The sequence below is a fragment of the Aplysia californica genome, unplaced genomic scaffold (assembly GCF_000002075.1).
Source record: "Aplysia californica isolate F4 #8 unplaced genomic scaffold, AplCal3.0 scaffold00231, whole genome shotgun sequence".
Classification (NCBI taxonomy): Eukaryota; Metazoa; Mollusca; class Gastropoda; order Aplysiida; family Aplysiidae; genus Aplysia; species Aplysia californica.
The window spans coordinates 856,316-881,885 of NW_004797501.1; the positions used below are offsets into that span (position 1 = coordinate 856,316).

General features: G+C 41.8%; 1 protein-coding gene across 1 annotated transcript in view; it reads left to right on the forward strand.

Moving 5' to 3' along the window:
• Positions 1–25,570, forward strand: part of LOC101860977 (hemocyanin 2) — a gene marked incomplete in the record, with an annotated part of 96,201 nt that overhangs the window by 25,557 nt on the left and 45,074 nt on the right. Inside the window, 30 exon segments of the mRNA XM_035970179.1 lie at positions 311–504; positions 2,069–2,341; positions 3,156–3,280; positions 4,020–4,155; positions 5,137–5,427; positions 5,797–6,084; positions 6,750–6,899; positions 7,168–7,286; positions 8,928–9,105; positions 9,504–9,667; positions 10,288–10,562; positions 11,618–11,729; positions 12,150–12,295; positions 12,528–12,765; positions 13,204–13,368; positions 14,142–14,241; positions 14,620–14,808; positions 15,580–15,720; positions 16,321–16,496; positions 17,232–17,461; positions 17,835–18,091; positions 18,825–19,009; positions 19,827–20,042; positions 20,954–21,097; positions 21,989–22,217; positions 22,899–23,119; positions 23,691–23,701; positions 23,953–24,151; positions 24,635–24,893; positions 25,157–25,465. Coding sequence (XP_035826072.1) covers positions 311–504; positions 2,069–2,341; positions 3,156–3,280; positions 4,020–4,155; positions 5,137–5,427; positions 5,797–6,084; positions 6,750–6,899; positions 7,168–7,286; positions 8,928–9,105; positions 9,504–9,667; positions 10,288–10,562; positions 11,618–11,729; positions 12,150–12,295; positions 12,528–12,765; positions 13,204–13,368; positions 14,142–14,241; positions 14,620–14,808; positions 15,580–15,720; positions 16,321–16,496; positions 17,232–17,461; positions 17,835–18,091; positions 18,825–19,009; positions 19,827–20,042; positions 20,954–21,097; positions 21,989–22,217; positions 22,899–23,119; positions 23,691–23,701; positions 23,953–24,151; positions 24,635–24,893; positions 25,157–25,465 — 5,720 coding nt within the window.

Genomic DNA, 25,570 nt, shown 5'->3' on the forward strand with positions numbered 1-25,570 from the left:
AAGGGCATGGCTCTGATTTAAAGTCGTTCAGTCATTATTATTCATTTATGCAAATCAATGTTGTGCAGTCTCCCATGACGTGTATGTCATTCTATGAGCTTTATTCTTAGCAGAATTGTGTAACTTTAACCTTTTATTTTCCTGACTCCTTCAGCTGTGATGTGGCTGAAAGTTTTTCCTCTGTTCTCAAGTTGTCGACGGCAATTTTAATAACAGTGACTCAGTACGCGAGAGAAGTGTTGTTAACCTCAGAGAACGGATCAGGTAGATAAATATAATCACACAATATCTAAGTAACCGATCTTTTCAGGTCTGAGTATCGGTGTTCCGTACTGGGACTGGACCCGACCCCTCAACCATCTGCCCGAGCTGGTGAGCCAACAGGTCTTCATCGACAGCGACGGCGGAAAAGCCAGGGGCAACGTTTGGTACCAGGGAGACATCAACATAGATGGTCACGTGGTTCACACGGCGAGAGCTGTGGACGAAAGGCTCTTCCAGCAGGTCAGGAAGTTTCATATGTAGAAAGACAGCTCTGCGGGATGTAATTAACACTGGTATCTTTATGTGGCATTTAATATTCCCAAGAAGGCCTAGCAAAATATTGTATTCATAAACACTTTCAAACCGGCGTCTGTCGTATAGCAGTTAGTCGTTTTACGATCTCCCTAATAGGAGATCCGAGTTCGGTTCCCGAGAGGGGAATATTTTTATCGAGTAGCCTACATGTATCCCGGTCCTTCTACTGGGATGATGTATCCTTCATAGCCCGGGTTGATCCTGACTGGCAGGATCGAAGCCCGCCTCCCAAATCGTCTTGTGTTGATGGGGGCGTGAAACACCTACATCAAATACGCGTACTTTTTTGTAAAACTATTCCTGCAGAAGGTATTCAATGCTGCCTTTCCCAGTGACTGCTGCTTTTTCTCCAGTCCTATTTTTCTGTCTGGGTTCTTTGCGTATCTCCTTCTCCATCTTTTTTTCTCTCATTATCTTTTTACCTATCTCTCTCTTTCTAACTGTTTCGTTCTCTACCCTCCCCCTTTCTTTGCCTCTCTCTGTCTCTCTCTCTGTCTCTCTCTCTCTTTCTCTCTCTCTCTCTCTTTCTCTCTCTCTTTCTTTCTTTCTTTCTCTCTCTCTCTTTGTCTGTCTCTCTTCCTCAGTCTCTCTAGCTCTCTTTCTCTCCCTCTCGTTCTCTTTCGCTCTCTTTCTCATTAAAGTGTCGCGTTGAGTTTACACATCTTAAGAAAACGTATGTGGCCAAAAAACATATCATACCTCTTTTTCCCCTTTTTACGTGGGGTATTTTTATACAAAACGGAGCGTGTACGACAACACTACCTCTCTTAAGGATGTGACGGACACATTATTTCAGATCAGCAATAGACCAAAGGCACATATCGAATCTACATACACAAACCAGAAACGTTGTAGCCAGATTAATGCCTGCTTTTTAAAATTATAGATTTTTTTTTAAAACAGACCTCAAAAGTGTTTATGTATGAACAACGAAGTTATGCTTGTCTAAGAATTCTCCTAAAGAGCGCGTTTTCAAGCGTTTGAATAACTAGAATAAGTGTCCTCAATACGTTAAGTCATCTAATTCTAATACTGTATTTTTTTATGTCACGACGAGTTGCAATCAGGCGCTAGTCAATTTTAGGGCATTAGGAGTTATTGGTATCATCGTTAAGCTTGTTCATTTGTCTCATTTGGATGAAAAGATGTCCATTATCATGAATAGAAGTCAAAATACCTACAATTGAAGAGGTAGGGGTCGCCTGTTGTCATGAGTAAAATTAGCAAGGAAGTGTTCGCCAAAGTTTGGTTGACTTGTACAATTTGAGTGTCTTTAAAACCTGAAAATTTTCGTTTTTGTACTTTTGATCAATGCGTTTCAGTAAAGTCCACACAGGAATGTGGTTTTGAATGGACATAAAAAGTGCTTTTCCAGAAAGAGATTTTATTCTTAATTCCCCAACTTGCAAAAAGAAGGCTGGTTTCTCTGATGTTCTTATTTTGACGAGCGCCTGATTTCACCACGATGCCCAATATTTTTTGTCTGCAGGTTGAGGCCGGTGAGAGAACCGATTTGTTCGAGCAGGTTCTGAACGCTCTCGAGTACGAGAACTACTGCCAGTTTGAGGTCCAGTTTGAGGTGGCTCACAACACCATTCACTATCTGGTGGGAGGACGTCACACGTACTCCATGTCCCATCTAGAGTACACTTCCTACGATCCCATCTTCTTCCTGCACCACTCCAATGTGGACAGGATTTACGCCGTCTATGAAGAACTTCAGAAGCTCAGAGGCAATAGACGTGGTAAGTACCGACGCATGGTGTGTTGATGAAACGGTTAGGAGCTTCACTGTCGCACGCAGGAGACCAGAGTTCGATTCGCGAGTGGGAAGAAGTTTTATCGAGTATCTCAGGTGGAGTTTCTAGCTAGGGTGTTACATCCCTCTCAGAATGGGTAGGCCCCGACAGACACAACCGAAAACTATCTCTGAAATTGTGTTGATGGTGGTGTTAGAACGCCAACATGTTTTTAAAAAACGTGATAATTTCTTGATCTAGAAAAGTTGAGAAAAAAGAGAAAGTGTTGTTGAGTTGAAGTCTTCAGTGACTCATTATGATATTATTTGCCTCATTTCCACTGAAATAACGCAACGTTAAGATGAAGTAGATGGTGGAAAACACATCACAGCGCCCATCAGTCACCTGCAAAAACTATCTATCTTGCTAGCTATAAGTAGAGTTTCCATTGCTGTGTTTGCTTACACTCAGGGCAACGCGAATCAGAATCATACAAATAAGGTTGTCTAAATTCAAATGCAAGAACACTGATGCTGCCAGTTACAGCTACACACAACTGATTAGAATATTCATTAAGCGTAAGTGTGTGTGTGTGTGTGTGTGTGTACGTGTGTATGTGCGCGCGTGTGTGTGTGTGTGTGTGTGTTGTACAAGCTATCACTTACTCTCTCTCTCTCTCTCTCTCTCTCTCTCTCTCTCTCTCTCTCTCTCTCTCTCTCTCTCTCGCTTCGTTGCTCCAGGAATCACAAAGTATACATGACACACTGTACCTTTACTCCCGTCGAAACTAATCCGTGCCTTGCTTCCCCAGGAAATGCGTGCGTCGGTGAATGTGAGTTGTGCGACATCGCAGCTTTCCAGAAGGAACTGGTACCCTTTAACTGGGATTCAAATCCCTTCCCGCTGACAAAGCGCCACAACAAAGCTTATGAAGTCATCGACCACTCTTTATTTGGATACAGGTTCGTTTTTCTCTTCGGAACGTTTCTGTGTCAGGCAACGTTCATACTTTTTGTGAAAATAGTTTTGACAAGTGCTTCACCACACCATCTGGGGCGTCCATGGTCTAGTTGTTAGGTTGTAGGGTAAGTAACCGAAAGGTTGCGGGTTGGAACCTAGGTGGGAATGGGTACCCAGCTATAGACTGTGAGAGATCTTGTCAGTTTGTTAGTGTTTTAGCGTGTGTAATCCGCAGCTTGAACTGTATTACGTTTCCCAGAAAGTCGATACTGTTTGCGGGTGTTCTAGGGTCTGCTGGGGTAATAATATACATTATAAAGCGCACAGAGGAACTTGTTGAGCTATGGTATGTGCAATACACATTCTGCTTATTATCATTATTATGGCCAGATTATGGCTTTTTCGTATTGTTTTACTCCTACCCACTTAAAACTGACAATGAAAAAGATTTATTTTGCAAATAGTAATTTATGCTTGTCAATTTTATACAGGTATATTTAATTTAAAAAGGCAATGACGAGGTATTAAAAGGCCAGATTCACAAAATCAAATCGAGGTTTCAATTTTTTATGAGCTCAGAATTTTCTTCTACCTCTAGAGCTTGACATAAAATAGACAATTGCAATCTCGATTCGCCACTTTTCTCTGTTCAGATTCCCTGAATAAAAGTATTATCCTGATCTTTTCTCCCCACTGCTCAGAATTGTATTGCTTAATCTGAGACGACTTTTTTTCTTTCAGGTACGATGACCTGACACTGAACGGAATGGACTTAGAGACAATCAAGGCCCTACTGAAAGAAAAACAGACACATGACCGAGCCTTCGCCAGCTTCCGCCTCGCCGGTATTGGCGGATCTGCCAACGTCAGAGTGGAGGTATATATATACCCATGGCATACTCTTCAATTGTACTAGGCCCAGATAGCAAAATTTTTCTGGGGGGAGAGAAAAAAATTGTTTCATTCTTTTAACAATTGTTCATATATTTTGGGGTTTCTGTTGTTGTTGTTAGTTGTTGTTGTTGCTATTGCTGTTGTTGTTTCTGTAGTTGTTGCTGTTGTTGTTCTTGTTCTTGTTGCTGTTGCTGCTGGTGGTGGTGGGTTTTTTTTCTTTTTTTTGGGGGGGGGGGAGGGTGTCTTTTTAATTATTTTTGGGGGGTGGGGTTGGGTTCATTGTTTGCTTGGTGTTGTTGTTTTGTTGGGGGGTCAACTTTTAGAATTTGAAATTTGATAAAATATTGCTTGAGCATGGGCAACCAAGTGCAAATACATGTATTAAAAAACCGTGATTGTTTAAACGTTCAAAATTTTGGTCTTGGTAAATGTGAGCAGCTGGCTGAAGTTATTCAGAACTGGCAAAACGCGTGCGTGGAAACAAGTTGGTGAGGGGGGGGGGATTGGAGTAATAACCCATTGGTCACTGAATTTTCTCATTCTCAGAGGCTGCAGTGTATTTCCTATGCCCTTCTCCCTTCCTTCATTGTTATTTTTGCAAATGTAAGACAAGGCCACGTGATGTACGTGCACCCGGTCAATCGATTAATCCATCTACCTTTCCCAAAATGTTTTTTTTTAAATTCTCGTCATTGCTAAGGTTCACACCACCCCCTCCCTTAAAAAGGTAAGTATATTGGGGTTTAGTTTAGTTTTTAGTAAGAGTTTTGCAGCGGTTACAAACATGTCAATAAAGTGTTAAAGGCACGAGATGTTACTAGGAAGTAACAAGCAAATAAAAGCAGAATGAAAGTGAAAGGCGATCGATTTTTGAAAGAAAAGAAGGACCAGCGAACCACACAAGAGCACCCGCCAACCACCCTTAACATATTGGGTTTATACATAATGCTATTTCCTTCATCAGGTCTGCGTTCCTGGAGCTAATGACGTCACAGGAGACTACTGTGAGTTTGCCGGAGATTTCTTCATCTTGGGTGGCCCTACTGAGATGGCCTGGACATTCACCTGGCCTTACTTCTTCGACATCACGAAGACTGTCCAGCATATGGGCATTGATCTGGAAGGCGACTATCATGTCCAGGCCCGTATCTTCAGCGTCAATGGCACAGAACTGCCCAGCGATCTCATCCCCAGCCCTTCTGTGTCTTTCAGGCCCGCACTTGGCAAGACTGACCGTAAGTGGCTTATTAAAATTTAGGTCCTTATAATATTGCCTACTCTGTAAGTGACTAATGTTTTTAGTACAATTTGTTGTTTTATCTGAGGTTTTCAGTAGATTCTTGTTTTCTATCCTTTGAAATAGGAATAGTGTGTGTAGGTGAGGGGGGGGGGGCTATTGATGTTGTATTTAATAGTTTGATTGCTATTATTATTGGTATTTTTACTATTGTGGTTATTATTATTATTGTCATCATTATTGTTATTATTATTATCATCATCTTTAATAATATTATTATTATTACTATTATTATTATTATCACCATTATCATTATTATTAATATAAAATACTATATTATTATTATCATTATTATTATTATTATTATTATTATTATTATTATTATTATTATTATTATTATTATTATTATTCCGCTATTTTATGTCATCACCTTTCCCATCTGTGTCAATATATATTTCTTTCTTTGTTTTGTTTTTTAATATGTATGTTTGCGGAAGTGTTTGTATGAGGACGCAAGCACAACTTATATCGTTTACTCTTTCTGCAGCTCCCATCTCCCACCACGATGACGCACATGAGCACGAGTTCCAAGAGGGTGTGGCAGTGAGAAAGGACATTTCTCGTCTCACCAGAGAAGAGGTTTACGAGCTGAGACAGGCCATGCAGAAATTTCAGGTAATAACACGTTGTTGTCTATAGATAAATATGTATATATTATGTATAATACTAAGCTGTTGTCCTCCCAACCCGGTTTTATGGTTCTGAGACAAAGTGTGCCAACACCACTCCAAGAAGCTCAGTCATTTCCAGATTGACTGTCTCAGAGGAAATATAGGCATTAAATGGCAGGACAAAATCCAGGAGGCGAAGTCCTCGAAAGGGCAAATTAATACTGAAAGTCTGTTTTCTAAGCTCAATAGGACTTTTGTGACCGACTTGTAAAAGAGATACAGGAGAGAAAGAAACTGATAGAGAGAGAGAGAGAGAGAGAGAGAGAGAGAGAGAGAGAGAGTGTGTGTGTGTGTGTGTGTGTTATATGTGTGTATGTATGTAGGTGTGTATGTGTGTGTGTATGTGTGTGTGTATGTGTGTGTGAGTGTGTGTGTGTGTGCGTGAGAATGTTTATGTGACAGAACATATACAAAAAAGGCAAAATAAGACCAATTAAAACTGTGGTGGGGTGAGGGGTACGAGAACCGAATCCAGAGAAATCCTCATCTCCACTCCAGCCTTCTTTCGTGTTGTACGCTTATTGTCTATTATAAAATAATCAATTGAATTAAAGTGTTTGACTAAAAAGGAAAAAGGAAATCAAGATCCGGTTGTCCATCTGTCCCCAGAATGACGCCAGCGTGGACGGCTACCAGGCCACAGCAGAGTTCCACGGAGACCCGGGCAAATGTCCTTACCCCAGCGCCAAGAACCGACTGGCCTGTTGTATCCACGGCATGCCCACCTTCCCTCACTGGCACAGGCTCTTTGTCGTACAGGTGAAAGAAATAAAAATAATATCCTTGTCGTCGTCGTCGTCAACACCACGACCACCTCCACCACTTACATCATCATCATCATCATCATCATCATCATCATCATCATCATCATCATCATCATCGCCATAACCATCACTATTGTCAAATAGTTGTGACAGCCGACGGGGTTTAAAGCAATGCACCATAGTCTAAACTCTAAGCTGTATGTTGTGCTAAAGACACGCAAGTAGCTAGTGTTTAACATTTCGCCATTTCCCTTTCCCTTCAGGTTGAGGATGCCCTCCGACGCCGCGGAGCTCACATCGGTATGCCTTACTGGGACTGGACGAAACCTAAAACTACTATCCCAGCCTTGGCTGCTGATGAGAGCTATGTGGACCCAACAAGGTGAGAAGGGTCTATAAATACGAGGGCTGTCCAACGGAAAACCGGAATTTGGCTGTAATTTGAAAACTATTCAATATTTTCACATTCTGTAAACGCACACTTGTAAAACAATCATTTAGAAATTTCCCGATTGAGCACCATGAGCATCGCACTAACCAAACGAGCACAGCAGTTCTCAAAAGATGGCTACCCCCTTGGAAAATTGGTCAAGGGTAGAAGTGAGGTCTGTCATTCGGTTTCTGACCGCAAAAGGTCTCAAACCTCTAGAAATACACACTGAAATAAAGTCAGTTTATGGGGAGAAAGTAATGGCAAAGTCACAGGCATATGAGTGATGTAGTAAGTTCAAAGCTGGGCACTCCGATATCAATGACAAAGTTTACCCAGGATCTTGTTTTTCTGCCAAGACTGAGGACAACAAGAGTTGCGTTAACGAACTTATTCAAACAGACAGGCGCCTAAAAATTCGCGAAATTTGCGAGTCGCTAAACATTTCAAAGTCGACTGTCTATAGGATAGAGTTTGATGAGCTGCACTATTGAAAGGTCTCTGCTTGATGGGTTGGGGCCGAAAAAGACCAGCGTGGTCATTTTGCAGCATGGCAACACAACGCCACACACCGTAAACGTCACGAAAGACTGGTTCCAAAGGTTCGGATAGGAAGTTCTACTACACCCCCCTCACAGTCCTGACTTGGCCCTGTCAGATTATCACCTTTGTGAACCAATGAAACACCATATTTCTGGACAGCGATTCCCCGACGACGAAGACCTCGTGGAAGCCGTGAACGATTGGTTGAAATCCCTTGACGAAAGATTCTTCAGGAAGGGTATCTTCTCCCAGATCCAGCGGTGGGAAAAATGTGTCCAGCAGAATGGTGATTACATTGAAAAATAAAGCACATGTTGAGGCATGATGTGTTACAGTTTTATTATAATAGGACAAAGATTTTTGCTTTTACGGACCTTTTCCGGTTTTCCGTGGGACAGCCCTCGTACATGTAGTGTGAGCCAGTAAGTTTTTCTGTATAATTTTATCTATTTTCTCCCTCTCTTCTCTATCTCTGTCTCTATCTCTGTCTCTCTGTGTCTGTCTCTCTATCGCTCTGTCTATCTATCTATCCATCTAACTTTATCTCTCTCTCCCTGTCTGTCTCTCTCATCTTCTCTCTCCCTTTCTCTCTCTCTCTCCCTCTCTCTCTCTCTCTCTCTCTCTCTCTCTCTCCCTCTCCCTCTCTCTCTCTCTCTCTCTCTCCCTCTCTCTCTCTCTCTCTCTCTCTCTCTCTCTCTCTCTCTCTCTCTCTATCTATCTATCTATCTTTCTATTTGTCTCTTTGTCATTCTTATACCTGACAGGAATGTTTCGTACTTTTTATTCAGAAACGTCACATGCGTATTAAACATTCACAATTACGAAAAGGAATACAAAGTAGAATCAAGAAACTGGTTAAAGGGAAACCCACCGTAAAATCATCATTTTATTTTAATCATTTTGTCCTCTGTCAGACAGTCTGTCTGACTAGTGGGGGGGGGGGGGGGTTAATTAAAGCGATGTAAAGTAGAACAGAATCGGGGGTAAAATCTGTATCTGGCCTTCTTTCCATTTGTAAATACAGTTTTCAAACTTTGTATCTTTCGATAGTGGTGAATCAGTGCACAACCCGTTCTACAACGCCCAAATCGCCTTCCTCGGCAACGGAGTCGTGACGTCACGTGATGTTCTGGAGGGTTTGACACAAACCCCAACGTTCGGTGACCACACTGATCTCTTTGATGCCTACCTACTGGCTCTGGAGCAAGACAACTTCTGCGACTTTGAGGTTTGTCTATTTGCCTGGTCTTTTGTCTTTCAAATGATAACTCTCAGTCATTTTTTTTTGCTTTTGCTCTCGCAAGCAGGTGTATTGGGTTTGTTGTGTTTGTTTGGGGTTTTTGTTGTTGTGTGTTTTGTTGTGGGTTGTTGTTGGTGGGGGGGGGGGGGGCGAACCGTCGTATTTGTGATTGCAGAAAGCTTCACTAAAAGCTTCGCAAATTATTTATTTCTAAGAAAATTTCAAAACTAATTACGAGACATCACATCATGAGCCGAAGAACTGAAAGGGGGGGGGGGGCTTGCTCCCCAGAAATCCTTCGGATTTTAAGTCAAGGAGGGTGGGGGCATACTGCTGTTGTTGTTATTCTTGTTATCATAAATTCTGTATATCCATGGTTCCAACAGGTCCAGTTTGAAGTAGCCCACAACATGATCCACGCTCTAGTAGGAGGAAACGCCCCGTTCGGCCTCGCTTCTCTCTCCTACAGCGCTTATGACCCCATCTTCTTCCTGCACCACAGCAATGTGGACAGAATCTGGGCCATCTGGACAGCTCTGCAGCAACACAGGTCGGTAAAAATACATTGCACTTTCACCCCCACCCCCCACCCCCCGAAGTAAACATTTTAAAGGGTGTGCGACTTAACGAAACTGTAAGTAGAGGCTTGCTGTCGGTAGACAGCCATTGTCAAAAAAACAAAGTTTTGTAGAACTTACGTAATAGGATTGTAAATCAAAATCAATTGACGTCGACTAAATGACTTTGTCTGGACACCTCAGGCTCTGCTCCTGCAATAGGTGTCTTTTGAAGATCGCTAAGCAGTTACATAGGAACTTTTACCATCAGTAAAAAAAATCATTAAAAATTCCATCATTAAACAAAACTCTCTCTTTAGCCTCAATATAATGTATTGGCTTCTCAAATGATTTTAAGTTGTAATAGTTATATTAATTTATTTGACATTTATACAGCGCTCAACCACGATTAAAATACACAGGTTCTGAACCCTTTTAAAATTCAAGTAGCACGCAAAAACGGTACATTTTGTTCTGACTAAAAAATCTGATGTATTTCTATAATCTAAAAACAAACATTGCTTAATGTGAATTTAGAATGAATTAAACGATGTGATCTCTAATAAACTACCAAGCAGTGCGATCTAAAATATCTGATGTGAAACCATTTCAGGGGCAAACCATACAAGGCTCATTGCGCGCAGTCCTATGTGCACCAGCCGATGAAACCCTTCGCGTTCTCTTCACCTCTGAACAACAACGAGAAGACTTTCTCTCACTCCGTACCCACCAACGTGTACGACTATGAGAAAGAGCTGGGATACGCCTATGACAGCCTGCACTATGGAGGCATGGGCATTGCCGAGCTGGACAGTTACATTAACGAGAACCTGAAGGGAAAATCTAGGACTTTTGTTGGTATTCTCCTGCACGGTATCAAGAAATCTGGTGAGAGAACGTTGATATTTTCGTTAATGTTCCTAACCTTCTTGTTGTTGGCTGTTGTTGATTGTTTTTGGTCGTGCTGATGGTTGTGTTAATGATTTTGGTAGTGATACAGTAGCTGTTTCTGTTGATGTTGCTGTAGTCGTGATGCTGCTGCTTGTAGTTGCAATATTGTCGTTTGCTTGTGTTAGTTATTGAGCGTTGACATCTGACATTCCAAATCGAATCCGAGAATTTAAAGGCAGTTCCTTCCCAACAGAAGGATTTTAATGTCGGTGTTTTTACGACATAATTTAGAACATTCAGAATGTGGGCTTGGACCATGCCGGCGGAAACAATCAGGGATGAATGGCATACAGACTCAAAAGAAGAATATATTATCTATCTATCTATCTATCTATCTATCTATCTATCTATCTATCTATCTATCTATTTATCTATCTATCTATCTAACTGTATTATGCCTATCAATCTATTCTTCTTTCTCTCTCCCCGTCCAAAAAAGCAAGAACAGACAGATATAGAAATTCATTCGAACCAACTACAGTGAGGTTACTGAACACACAGTGCTATAAATGAAACAGAGAGAGAGAGAGAGAGAGAGAGAGAGAGAGAGAGAGAGAGAGAGAGAGAGAGAGAGAGAGAGAGAGAGAAAACATGTTTTACGGAGCGTATTTACTAAACCTATTGGCCTGTCTTGTTGTGCGTTTGCGTGGGTGCACCTTTAGGTCTAACTTTTGTAACGTCTACTGCCATTGTTAACGACCAAGACAAATTTCTCCCTGTGAGATGAATAAAGATTGTCATTGTCATTGTCTTTTTCTCTGTCTCCCTGCTTCTCTCTTTCTCTCTATCTCTCTTTCTCTCTTTCTCTCTCTCTCCCTCTCTCTCTCTCTCTCTCTCTCTCTCTCTCTCTCTCTCTCTCTCTCTCTCCTTCTCTCTTTCTCTCTCTCTCTTTCTCTCTCTCTCTCTCTCTCTCTCTCTCTTTCTCTCTTTCGTTCTTTCTTTCTCTCCCGAGTAGTTTCCCAAAACAGAACACATATTATATTTCTTTCCAGCAATCGCCACCGTGTTCGTGAACGCCCCTGGAAAGGAGAAATACAATGCTGGTCAGGGTGCCCTGTTGGGAGGACCCAGTGAGATGGCCTGGGGATTTGACCGTCTCTACAGGTAAACTAATTAAGTTTGCAATTCTTTATGAGCATGTTATTGTAAGCACCACTTACTGATGTGGCTCAAGGATACTGTACAATGTACTGGCTTCATCTTTTATTCCACGTTGGTTTTCAAATCTGAAACCTGCAATGTCAAAATCTAAATTGGAAAGTTTCAACTCACTATTCTTTCCCGTGCTCCCCCCCCCCCTCTCTCTCTCTCTCTCTCTCTCTCTCTCTCTCTCTCTCTCTCTCTCTCTCTCTCTCTCTCTCTCTCTCTCTCTCTCTCTCTCTCTCTCTCTCTCTCTCCATGTCACTCATTACGACAAAGCGACATAATGACACTGCAAAATGTTTAAAGAGAAGACATTATCAGCAATTCATAGTATTATGCTTGCCGTAACTACAATCTTAACGTTGGTCGTACCACCCACAGACACGACATCACCGACGCCATGTCCGCTCTGGGTCTTCACTGGTCCTCGCCCTTTGAGGTGAGCATTGAGATGCACGAGTTCGACGGCACGCCGGTCGACGTGAGCGAGTTCCCCAGAGTGCAGCTCATTCATAAGAACAAGCAAGGTAAGGGATTTATTGTATGTCCAAATCAAGTTACATATACATATCAGGCTGTCTGCAAATAGAAATGCCCGCTTCTAAATGCAAGTAAATCAAATAGGGTTTCACGCATGCAGGTCAAAACTTTGGAACCTTAAAATGTAATTATGAAGACATGGTGTGTCAAAGTTCAAAACAAATTGAACAAGACATTTTGAAACGAATGAACCTTTATAACCTGACATTTTCCTTTTAGATGATGCTGCATCCAGTACTGATGATATCATCGTTCGGAAAAACGTGAACGACCTTAACGCCGAAGAAGTCGTGGAACTCCGTCGCGCTTTGGCGAATCTCCAGGAGGACAAATCCGCGGGAGGTTTTCAAGATCTCGGCAGATATCACGGAACTCCTAAATGGTGCCCAGCCCCTGATGCTGAGAAGAAGGTCGCGTGCTGTGTTCATGGAATGCCTGTATTCCCTCACTGGCACAGGTACGGAACAAATTTTGAGGCTTTTTTGCTACTCCACCTACAACACTCTTTAAAAAAGAGTTTGGATACAATTCTGCCACAGTTCCTTTTTGTAAAGAAGCCACTGCTCTCCACGTCACTCCATCTTCAGCAAACTTTGGGTGATGGCCTAATTTTTGTTTAAGTCAGTAACTTCGTATTTTATTTCTAGCTTTCTATGCTCCTGTTTTGTAATCTATTTGCTGTCAATGGATTAACCTTTTTTCCTCTCCTACCCCTCTCCTCCCTTTTTTTGTTTTGTTTTGTTTCAGGTTTTCAGTTGTTTTTGTTTTTTTGTTTCGGGGGACGGGTTTAAGCTTTTTATTGTGTCTGTTTGTTTGTGCAAAGGAAGAGGGGGGGGGGGTGTTACGTGGGGAAAAGTTTGAGCAAAACACTACAAGTCGATCCTTTTTTCATCAGACTTCTCGCGGTACAGACTGAAAACGCCCTGCGTCGCCATGGTTACACAGGAGCCCTGCCCTACTGGGACTGGACTCGACCTATGACGTCACTTCCTAGTCTTGTCGACGACGCCCTCTACGTCGATCCAAGCAACGGAAAGGAGACCAGGAACCCGTTCTACAGGTAACCATTCACCGAGTCGCTCCGGCCATAGAAGGTTTTGAACAAGTGCCTCACTAAATGTTTTGTAAAAACCTCGCATGGAAGTATGAAAAGAAAATCAATACATGTTATTTTTGGCCTACGAAATGTTAGTTACTATGGCAATAGCTACGTCCATTTATAGCAAGGGACTCAAACTCGAATTACCTGGGGGAGGGGGGCGATGAAAGTAGACTCTAGGTGAGAATTACTTGTACTAAGCATTCAACAAACAATAATGTTTCCAAGGTTTTTTATTTTTTACATTTTAGTCTTTATTTTTTATTGATAGGAATGGGTTTCGATTCATTAAATTAACTTTTCATCAGAGCAAACGATTTTCTTATCTATTCCTTGTTCACGGAGACCTGGCAGTGCTTCCATATTTGGCATGAGGGAGGGCCGCACTAACAATAATCTTTGATGCCAAGGAGCTGCAATTGCCTCCCAGGCAGCGAGTTTGAGACCCTTAATTTACAGTATGCTGCCAGAGGCAAGTAGATCTACGTGGTCACTGCAGCGTAGCTCTTTGATTTGAGCGTGGACATATCTCGACGCAAAGTATTTAGAAACTATTTAACTATTATTGCTGAACCAGTTTCTGAGATATTTTGATTGTAACTTACAAGTTCTGCGTCATATTCGGAAACTATGTTTTGTGCCGTGTATGTTGTAAAAATAAAGAAATTCCAAGGCGCATAATGCAATTTTTGTCTTATTTCATGTTTATTTTTTTCTTTCGTTCGTTCACTCAGTGGACATATTGATGACGTAGACCAGTACACGGTGAGGTCCGTCAGAGATGACCTGTACCAGCAGCCCAACTTTGGAGACTACACAGATATTGCCAAACAGGTAGGCATCTCTTTTTCTTTTCTTTTTTTTTTATTTTGGGTGCTTTTTTTACACTCCAGTCGACACCATTTCGATTATCTAAGAAGGGGCGAGCTTTGATCAAGCCTGTCTGGACCAACCCGGGCTGAGGGGGATACAACATCCCAGCAGAAAACCGAGATCACCGATAAAAATTAACGCACACCCGAATGGAACTTGGGGCTTCTGCATGTGACGGCAGAGCCCCTAACCCCTGCCCCACAGACACCAGTTAGGTAGCCTCTTAAAGGCAGCAAAAGTGGGCGCTGTCAATAAAAAGATTGACAAACACTGATTTAGATGAAAGTCGGCTTTACTTTTACGATGACTAAACCTCCTACACCTTTCCATTATTCCCAGGTGCTGCTTGCGCTTGAACAAGACGACTTCTGCACGTTTGAGGTCCAGTACGAGATTGCTCACAACTTTATCCACGCCCTGGTGGGCGGCAGCGAGCAGTTCTCCATGGCCTCACTTCAGTACACGGCCTTTGACCCCATCTTTTTCCTGCACCATTCCAACACAGACAGGCTCTGGGCCATCTGGCAGGTCAGTGTGCTTTAAAGTTGGTGTTTTCTTTTTTAAGGAAAGTGACTATTGAATACTTAAACGATAAAAACGATCAGAAAAATAAAGGGTCCTTGTTACCTTAGGGCGTTTCAATGAAAACATTTTAAGCTTTACTGAACTGAACTATGATAATACATCCGAGTTATGCAAATTTAATGTATAAAGACCGTAACCATCCAGTCGTGTCATTTAAATGTTATATAGTCCTGACGTGGGTCGTCATTAAGGACGGGGAAGACACATATCCGATCAGCAGCAGGCAAAGTGAATGACGTGGTACATTTCGAACTGCCATGCATAAATCAGGAACACGAGTTTACATAAATCATAGTGCATGTATGCATGTTGTAGCCTGCTTTTTTTTAGTTAAAAAAAAAGAAAAGAAAACATAATTGAGAAATATGTACATGTATTAGTAAAGAAGTTTTACTTATCTATTTAAAGTGACCAAAATATTGCGTCTTCAAGCGTTATCGAACGCGCGTCTTCCGTATATTAACTTTTGGCCAGTCATGGAAGGAGATCCTTTACCTACGTTATAGGCACACTGCTTGCATTACCATTGCAAACGAGAGCACCCACGAGAGTGGACTTTGGGAGACACACTTACTCTAAATGACTATTTATGGAAATAAATTATTGAATATACTTCCTTCTTTTGCATGTTCAAAAATATTGCCGCACACCTTACAATAATTTGAATGTCACTGGAATGTTGGTCCTGATGATACTTCTTTCCCCCACTCATAGGCTCTCCAAAAATACCGTGGCAAACCTTACAACACCGCCAACTGCGCTATTGGACAACTCCGCAACCCGCTGTCACCATTCAGCTTGACCTCTGATATCAACCCTGACCCTGTGACCCGGGAGCACTCCATTCCGTTCCAGGTATGAAAATATGAATACAACTGAACCTGCCAATCAATTAATTATAATTATATGAGAGGAAGGGGGGGGGGATGATTCGGGGTGAAATTAAATAGGAGTTGCGGAAAATATCTAGAAAGTCCAGGAATCAATGTTTTATTGGTCCTTGGTCTACGTAAAATACCTTGCGTGATTTTTCTTCATGTGGCGAGAGGCATCAGTGTTACAAGACACACTTTCATTTCTTACAAACTAATGATCTGGAAAAGGGTATTAAGCGTAGAGTGCGACTTACTTTATTTTAAAACTTTTCCGATCAAGGGGCCCTCTGAGTTCTAGCCCTTGGCCTGGGAATTGAACATGACAAGACGTAACTGTTCGTAGCCATCTGGGGAATGTTGTAGCTGTTGAAAAGTGTGACGCTCCCTTGAACACTGTAAGGTTATTTAAGAGGTGGGACCTTCGAATTTAACGTCCATCTCTGATAAAACAAAGCCAAGTGGGTGGGCAACTTACTTGGAGCGAAGAATGGAAAATGTCATGAGATAAATAATGAAAGTGAAAAAGACCCCCTCCAAGGTATTAAGTTGCGAAATTAAATTTTTGACGGTTTCCTGTTAGGCGTTCGACTACCGCAGCAGCTTCCACTACGATTACGACAACCTGGAGTTCAACGGCCTGACTGTACCACAACTGGCACGTGTCCTGGAACAGAACAAAGCCGAAGATCGCGTGTTTGCTGGGTTCATGCTGCACGGCATCCAACAGTCAGCACTGATCAAGTTCTATATCTGCAAGTGAGTCTCTTTGTCCTTCCCCCACCCACTCTTTCTCTCTCTCTCTCTCTCTCTCTCTCTCTCTCTCTCTCTCTCTCTCTCTCTCTCTCTCTCTCTCTCTCTCTCTCTCTCTCTCTCTCTCTCTTTCTCTCTCATCATTCTTTGGTAGCGTATTTCCATTGGAGAGGATTTCCGTTGTTGGCTTATTCCCCAGTGAAGATTGTCCATGTAATACATTTGAGAACGAGTTGGTTAATATTAGTACCCACTGTATCCAGCTGAGCTCTTGTTTGCTTCGTTTTCATTATATTTGACTGAGAAGTCTATTTCAGCATATTGAATAGCAGGCGCAAATAAATTATCTGACTCTGCAATACGTCGCAGCCTTCTGGTTGGTTGTATTCATCAAACTCATCAATAGTATCAGATTGTCACTAAGAAAATCAAATATGTTTGATTGTTTAGGATTTTATCTTATTGTTCCCAAATGGTAGTCTTTGTCCCTCCATGAAGGAAATCTCAAATGTGTCAAATGCTTCAAAGCCATTCAACAAGCACGTTTGTCTTATTTTTAAGTTGTGATGGAATTGTAGACCAAGAGAGGGTTCAAATCAGAACCATGACTTGGGCGTTCGTTATACGAAATAAAACGAAACTCAGACGCCCTTCTAAGTCTTTATTTGAATGACAGCTTTATGTGGAAACCCCCGAGAAACTGACTGGATCGAGTGTGGAATGACATTGTCTTTTCCTCAGGGGCGATGACTGCAACAACTATGCTGGAGAGTTCTACGTCCTTGGTGACGTCAACGAAATGGCCTGGTCTTATGACAGGCTGTACAAGTACGAGATCACCGACGCCTTGAAAGCCCTGGGGCTCAAGCACTACGACCGCTATAGCATCAGATACGAGATTTTGGACCTGCATGGAAATGATATTGGCCAGCTCTTCCCCACTCCTACAGTTGTCTTCGAAATGGGAACCAGTACGTGAATTATCATCCTTCAGAACTTGTGACTTTTGGATGTCTTTGTATAATTATTTAGGCCTAAAGGTTTTTTTTGTCGTGGTATGCATCATTGACACGTTGAGTGGGGTTTTTTTTCTTTTTGGTTTTGGTAATTTTTTTCCTTGTCCCGCGTTCTGATCTAATTCAAGATATTTGTAATTTACGAAGAAAGTGTGTCAACATGGCAGTAATTATTACGCTTCAAAAAATATAGAGACAAATAGATTTTGATGATGATTTCTTTCCTGTAATGTAACAAACTATCAAAGGGATATTTCTACCTTTCAAAAACTCGCCATTCCCTCTGATATAAGTTCCCAAAAGCTGTTGTTTATTTCCGCCCTTCCAGGTCACCTGTACGGCCAAGAGTACCGCGAGGCGGTGACCACAGCGTCGCAAGTGCGCCGTGACCTGTCCACTCTGAACGAGGGCGAGGTAGAAAGTCTGAGAGCCGCTTTCCTCTCCATCCAGAAAGACGACACCTACGCCAACATTGCCGCCTTCCACGGCAAACCTGGACTGTGTGAGCTCAACGGACGCAAGGTTGCCTGCTGTGTGCACGGCATGGCTACTTTCCCCGCTTGGCACAGACTCTACGTGGAGCAGGTCGGTTTGAAAAGTTTTATATTATTGTTAGTTATCTATTATTATTTTTTTTATTTTTTTTTTTTTTATTATTATTATTATTATTATTATTATTATTATTATTATTATTATTATTATTATTATTATTATTATTATTATTATTATTATTATTATTATCATTGTTATTGTTATTATCCATCTCACTCTAGAAGCAGCATAGATCTTTGAGGACGCGGTGGACACATGATCAATCAGTATACCAAAAGCAACGGCACAGCACATTTCAAACCGTCTTGCATAAATCAGAAACAAAAAATTGCCTAGTTCATAGTATGGGTGTTGTTGTCTGTCTTTTAAGTTCCAGATAAGAGAAAACAGATTGAAAAATCCGCATAAATAACAATTGCTAAGTACCTAGTTTTGACAAATTTAACCTAAAAGATTTTGAGTTACACAACATATCAAGGTGTTTTTTAATGCAATTCTTTGAATATCTTGATAACGACTCCAAACAATTTTATATTTTATTAGAATAGTTAGAATATTTGATTTCTGACACATGGTGTTAGTAAGTCAAAATGGCCAAATATGTCAGGTAAAACTTTGTAATTCTAATGTAACGATATGTGTGACATTTTCTTTCCTCGTATGTGTATACTATAAACGTTAATTTCTACTTATACGAAACCTTTTTATACAATTAACAAGTAAACTTTGAGTTTCCTGAGACATTTCCTGTCCTGTGTGTGTCCAGGTGGAGGAGGCGCTCCTGGGCCGGGGTTCCAACGTGGCTGTCCCCTACTGGGACTGGACCAAACCCATCACTGAGCTGCCCAAACTGATCAACGACGCGACCTACTTCAACTCACGTACTCAAAAGTTCGAGCCCAACCCGTTCTTCAGCGGCAAAGTCTTGGGTGAAGATGCTGTGACCACCAGGTACGATTGACATTTAAATATGTGTGTTCATATTGGATTCTGGTGTGTTTGCCGTGCTTTGATCACTAGTTTACTTCACCATTAGTCTAGAAAAACACCTATTACCCATAGCGGAAAAAAATATTTGTAGTCTGTTATTTCTCTTCGGTAGGTTACCCTTACATCATAGGTAAAACAAACAAAATGAAACAAGAATTCACTTACGGGGCTACATTGATTGGTTTGGGAAAATAAAAAGGAGTACCTTCACCTTTAAAAAAATCTCTACTTTTGTAGCGTTTCTAATGTGTAAACCGTCTATTGATCAGTTTCTTGTACGCACGAAAAAAAAGTTCGTTTAATGTAATAGTCCTCTACATTCTGGAGTCCGGTTCAGCACCATCAACTGATGTCACTTTATGGGCCCCATTTATCATCAGGCATCACCAATTCTGTAAACTCACATAGAGGGCTTTTAGAGTTATAAATACCGCTCTCCAAGTCTCAAGCGAGCGTCTCGTATAGATTGTCCTCTGAAAGCTTGATAGGATATTTCGACCCCATGAATTTCCAACCAAAGGACATAATTTCGTTTTAGTTTCCCTACAAGGTCCAGGCCTAATTAAAAATAAGCTATCATTTTACTCTCTCCCTCTCTCTCTCTCTCTCTCTCTCTCTCTCTCTCTCTCTCTCTCTCTCTCTCTCTCTCTCTCTCTCTTTTTTTTTTTTTTTTTTCTAACTGCAGTCCACTTGTAACAAACTCCCACCAGTAACCACCCGGACCTCTAATGTTCCCTAATAGAATAAAGCTACAATTCTGGTGTCCTCCCGTCCACAGAGACCCCCAGGCCCAGCTGTTCAACAACGACCACTTCTACCAGCAGACTCTGTTTGCTCTGGAGCAGACCAACTTCTGCGACTTCGAGATCCAGTTCGAACTGATCCACAACGCCCTGCACTCCTGGCTGGGCGGACGTGCTGAGTACTCGTTCTCCTCTCTCGACTACACTGCTTTTGACCCCGTCTTCTTCTTGCATCACGCAAACACTGACAGGTGAGTCAACGTATTCTTGCTTGAATAAACAGTTCGTTCTCCTCTTTCATCTTGTTCTCTATCGCATCACATTTGAAGACCGGTATCTATCATATACTGGGCTGGCCTGCTTATATTCTGTGTGGTCCCGTATAACTTCTTTTGTCTTGGGGTTGGCCACGTTTCATATCTTAACGTTCTTCGTGTCCTGCGGTGTTGGTGGATGTGTTTCACTGTTAAACTGGTTTGATAATGAAGACCTTTAATCCTCCCTTCCTTCCATCCCACATGATAGCTGAATCTGAAAAAATACTTTACTGTTGGTACCTCTGGCTGTCTTGTGTCTATACTCTGCGGATGAAAAATAGGTCCATACTTAGAATATTATTTCTACCGGCTTTAATATCTCTAACGATTCGGGGGTTTCAAATTGCTGTTTTTGTTTTGACATAATTTAGACTTGAACAAATATTTTGGTATGGGTCAATTGTACTTATGGCAGTGTTTTCGAAAAACAAAAAAAGAAGTTCAGAGGCGAGATATTCCAATTTCGCTTGCCTACCTTATCTCTCACTCCTTGGAATAGTATTGATATCTCTCGTCTACTTGTAATTTGAGCAAAGAGAATGTTTGAAAATTAAAAAATTGAAGGGGTCAGAAAAAATGAGTCACTGTGTGGTCGTTTCAAAAAAGCACAAAAAATCTGGACTTCAGCATTGTATACTACCAAGTTTTTAGTAATTAAAAAAGACTATGAATCTGATTTAAAATTTAAAGAAATCCATTAATCCCATTCAATGGCTGTTGTGTGGTCATCCTAAATGTGTGTCGCTATACGGAGAACTCTGTTTTTAGCTAAATGTGACTTGAACCTTTTCTGACTCCTTCAGTTATATAAACCTTGATTTTTGTACACCCGCCTCTGTGTCCAGGATCTGGGCCATCTGGCAAGAGCTTCAGCGTTACAGAGGCCTGCCCTACAATGAGGCTGACTGCGCCATCAACCTGATGAGAAAACCCCTACAGCCCTTCAACAACGACGAGTTGAACCACGGTGACCTCACCAGCAGATACAGGTGAGAACTCAAGGTGTAATGGGCATGTTTATGATGAGCATTCTATTGCTAAATAGTGAGAAGCCTACCTGATAATAGCTGAGCACATCTAAAAGTGGAAATCGAGCTTTGGAATGCTCAAAACGTGGCAATTGTTTATCTCTGCCAGATTAGGTCTCATCGGCCATAGCAAAAGCCACAAGTCATCTTAACTTTTAGTTCTTTAATTTCTCTCTATTTTGCTTACGTATTTTTACGTTCCGTCTAAGTGTATAAGACGTCTTTCGGTGTAAGCTTCTTTTTTTCTATCCTTATTGTCTTCAGAATTTTTAAAATATCAGTTTCTATATCGGCTGTCTTTCAAAGTTCAGAGTTGGATTTTGTTATTGGATGGAGGTGTGTACATGGAATAAAAAAGGGGGAAATAAGCGAAGAGAAAAGTCGGATTTTTTTCCTTAACATTTTTACGTGTGACTACTGTTAACATTTATGACTGTATTTTTTCATATTTGAGCTATGTGAATTGAGCTAGATTTTTATCACATTATTACGAAGCACCTGTAAAAGGAGTATATTGTAAAAGGAGTATATTGCAAAAGGAGTATAATTAAAACATTTCTTTGATTGAAATTGTTGAAATATGTGTACTACAGTTTTAGTTATAGACTGAGTAAGGCTTTACGGCGCTTGCAAATGCATAAGGTCATATGTTACTACAGTTTGAAGTACTTATAAAATGTCTCTTTTCCAAATGAATTTTTTCGAAATGTTCTCCCCGTTTGCAATGTGCTACCCCGTTTTCTTGTCCCAGAATAGTACAGATCGTAAAGCGCACAAAGTTTGCTTTTGGGCGGAGACATGCGCTAAACATATGCTAATTATTATTACATCATTTTCTTTTCCAATCACCAGCCGTCCCGCGGACACGTTCGACTACCGCAACCACTTCCAGTACGAGTACGATACGCTCACATTCAACCACATGACGATCCCGCAGTTGGAGAACCTTCTGCACCAGAGACAGGAGAACGGCCGTGTGTTTGCCGGCTTCCTGCTGCACAACATCGGAGCCTCGGCTGACGTGGAGATCTACATCTGTGTGCCTACCGGGCCACGGGGCAAGAAGAACTGCGGAAACAAGGTGCTCATTTACATAATAATATATATAGGGGGGATAATAAAAATCCGTATATAATAATTAATAGTATATACATATATATATATATATATATATATATATATATATATATATATATATATATACACACACATATATATGCGTGTGTGTGTGTGTGTGTGTGTGTGTGTGTGTGTGTGTGTGTGTGTGTGTGTCTGTCTGTCTGTGTGAGAGAGAGAGAGAGAGAGAGAGAGAGTGAGTGAATGACTGAGTGAGTGAGTGAGTGGGTGAGTGAGTGAGTGAGTGTATGTATGTGTATTTGTGTGTATTATGCATTTGCATATAAATGTGTGTGTGTGTGTCTGTGTGTATGTGTGTGTGTCTGTGGGTGTGTGTGTTTGTGTGTGTGTGTGTGTGTTGAGGGGGGTAGACTTAGAAGAAAAGGCAAAAGGCCTGACATGAAGTCTTCCTCATACCTTCTCACGATATATTGAATTGTGTGATAGACGGTTCTTTTCCTCATATGGCAGGATGTTACTACTCGTGATTTTTTTTTAACACAAGCTTATAATTGATTAACGTTTTCTATTTCCTTTCAGTGTCATCTTCAGATATTTGTGAGATCATTTTCAACATTCTTCTGTCCTACCTTTCCATTTTCTTCTTACACCATTTGACCTCATTTTCTTCTGACGCCATCATCAGGCCGGAGTATTCTCCGTCCTTGGTGGACAGCTGGAGATGCCCTTCGTGTTTGACCGTCTCTACAAGTATGACATCACGCACGCTGTGAGAGACCTCGGACTTAAACTGGACAACGCTGCCAACTTTGAGCTTAAGATCGACATTCGCGCAGTCAACGGCAGCTTCTTGAGCCCCAGCATTCTTCCAAGCCCCACTGTTTTCTACGTGCCCGGATCTAGTAAGTCGTGATACCGACAATGTGGGTGGTAGGCGGGTGTTCTAATGTGGTTTGCTCCTTCTTCTTATCAAACATCTATAACCCTGATCTCTCCTCCTTTTATTCTTTGTATGTTACTCTCTACTTGTAACACTTATATTACCTATTCATTTTGCAAGTGCCGTTAAACTCAAACTTACACTAAAACGAAACGCCAGCTTCTTGTGATAATGGCGAAGTCGTTGGCCATTCAAAGCTCAGTCAGATAGAGATCATAGCTCTTACTACAACTGAAAACAGAAAGCCCAACAGCGGCCTTTAATAATTGGGAAAAGGCTATATATTACGTTAATTGGTTGTACATTGTACAGGGCCCAAAAAGCTATCAAATAAAACTTAGAAATGTGAACGCTGGGGTGCAGATCGTTGTGGATCAACTCAAACTCGATCTGAAAATCGCAGAAATTGGTGTGCTCCAGAACGAACAGAGCCTGCTGGTAGAAGTGGTCGTTGTTGAACAGCTAAGGCTAGGGGTCTCTGTGGACGGGGGACACCAGAATTGTAGCTTTATTCTATTAGGGAACATTAGAGGTCAGGATGGTTAGTGGTGGGAGTTTGTTACAAGTGGACTGCTGTTAGAAACCGAGAGAGGAAAATGTGGGCGTTTGTACAGACGAACTTATCATCGTTTTCTTTGCATCCAGTTCTTTAGAATGTTTGCGCAAGGTATAGTATGAGACTAACAGCCAGGCTCTTTTAAATGTAGATTTTTACACCCCGTTGAAATACATGTAGTTTGACAAAAAGTGCTGTAGCCTGCAAAGTTATTTTTTTCACGTTTTTTATCATCGTTAACAGACGAGAGACAGGAGTCAGACGGCCAGTTGAGCTCTTATCAGGTGAGAAAGAGCATCGACGCCCTGAGTCCTCAGGAGGAGTTGTCCCTCCTGAAAGCCATGGCTGCCCTTCAAGCCGACAGTTCCGCTGACGGATACCAGTCCATCGCCTCGTTCCATGCCATCCCCCCTCTGTGCCCAAGCCCCAGCGCCAGCAAGAGGTAAGCGCAGACGTGTTAACTCATTGAGGATTCGCATTTTGCACTCTTGAAGACTTGCTGGTTTGGGACACTTTGAAAAAAAAGAGGCATAACTTCCATTGTCATATAGATTTTTCGATTCTGCACTTTTTATCTGAAACTTAAAAAGAAAGACAACAACATGCATACTTTGAAATATTCAAATTTCTTGACAGCTGATCTTGGCATCTTATTTCTTAACTTTATTGTCACACTCGACCCTATAACTCTTTTCAAATAGAAATAAAAGAAAAACTGTTGTGCCACTATACTGGTACCTTTATACCTGTGTTTGGAAACCTGGGCGGTTTTGCCAGCCAGTGGGCAATTTGGTAAATTTGGTGGACGATGGGTACCACCAGGGCGATAGCATGTATTATATATTAATACCCCACTTGGGAATAATCACCTACCACCAATAGCATCATCTATATACTAGCCAACCTGTACTCATCTCCTCCTCAGGTACGCGTGCTGTCTGCACGGCATGGCCACCTTCCCCCAGTGGCATCGTCTGTACACTGTCCAGGTGGAGGATGCCCTCAGACGTCACGGCTCTCTCGTGGGCATCCCCTACTGGGACTGGTCACGCCAGACTGACCATCTACCCGGACTTCTGGCCAACCCAACCTACACGGACGTGTACACCGGACAGACTATCGACAACCCCTGGTACAAGGCCAGGATTGAATTTGAGAACACAACGACCGAGAGAGATGTACAGGTAATACATCGTCTCATCTTGATCTGCCAGCGCGAACTGAAGAACGGCTTGACAAACTTAACGATTCTAGAGTATTTACGACTTTAAGACACGGCACATTACACTGCTCTATTCGGTGTGTTTCTAGGCATTCTTAGTTTTATACTCTATAACACTGACTGTTTTAATATTCTTGCCCTTTGAATTTTATTGAGGGATCCATTATTAATTTGTTTATTTCATTGCTATGTGATACTTTACTGCACTCTTCCCTTTACGTTCAGGGTGACTATCTGTTCAAGCAAGGCCCCCACGGCTTTGACACTTGGCTGTTCAACCAGGCACTGCTGGCTCTAGAACAAGAAGACTACTGTGACTTTGAGATTCAGTTCGAGATTACGCACAACGCCGTGCACTCTTGGCTGGGAGGCACCAAAGTGCACTCCATGGGACACCTGCACTACGCCTCCTATGACCCCGCCTTCTATGTGCATCACTCCAACACGGACAGACTCTGGGCCTTGTGGCAAGCGCTCCAGAAATACAGGGGACATAACCCTAACGAGGCCAACTGCGCTCTCGAGCAGATGAGGGTACGCTTTGAGCATGCCAAACGTGTCTTGTTTCTCCTTTTCTTGGTTCTTTCTCGACTCCTTCTCTTTCTCCATATCAACCTCAACCTCGCTTTATTTGGGGGG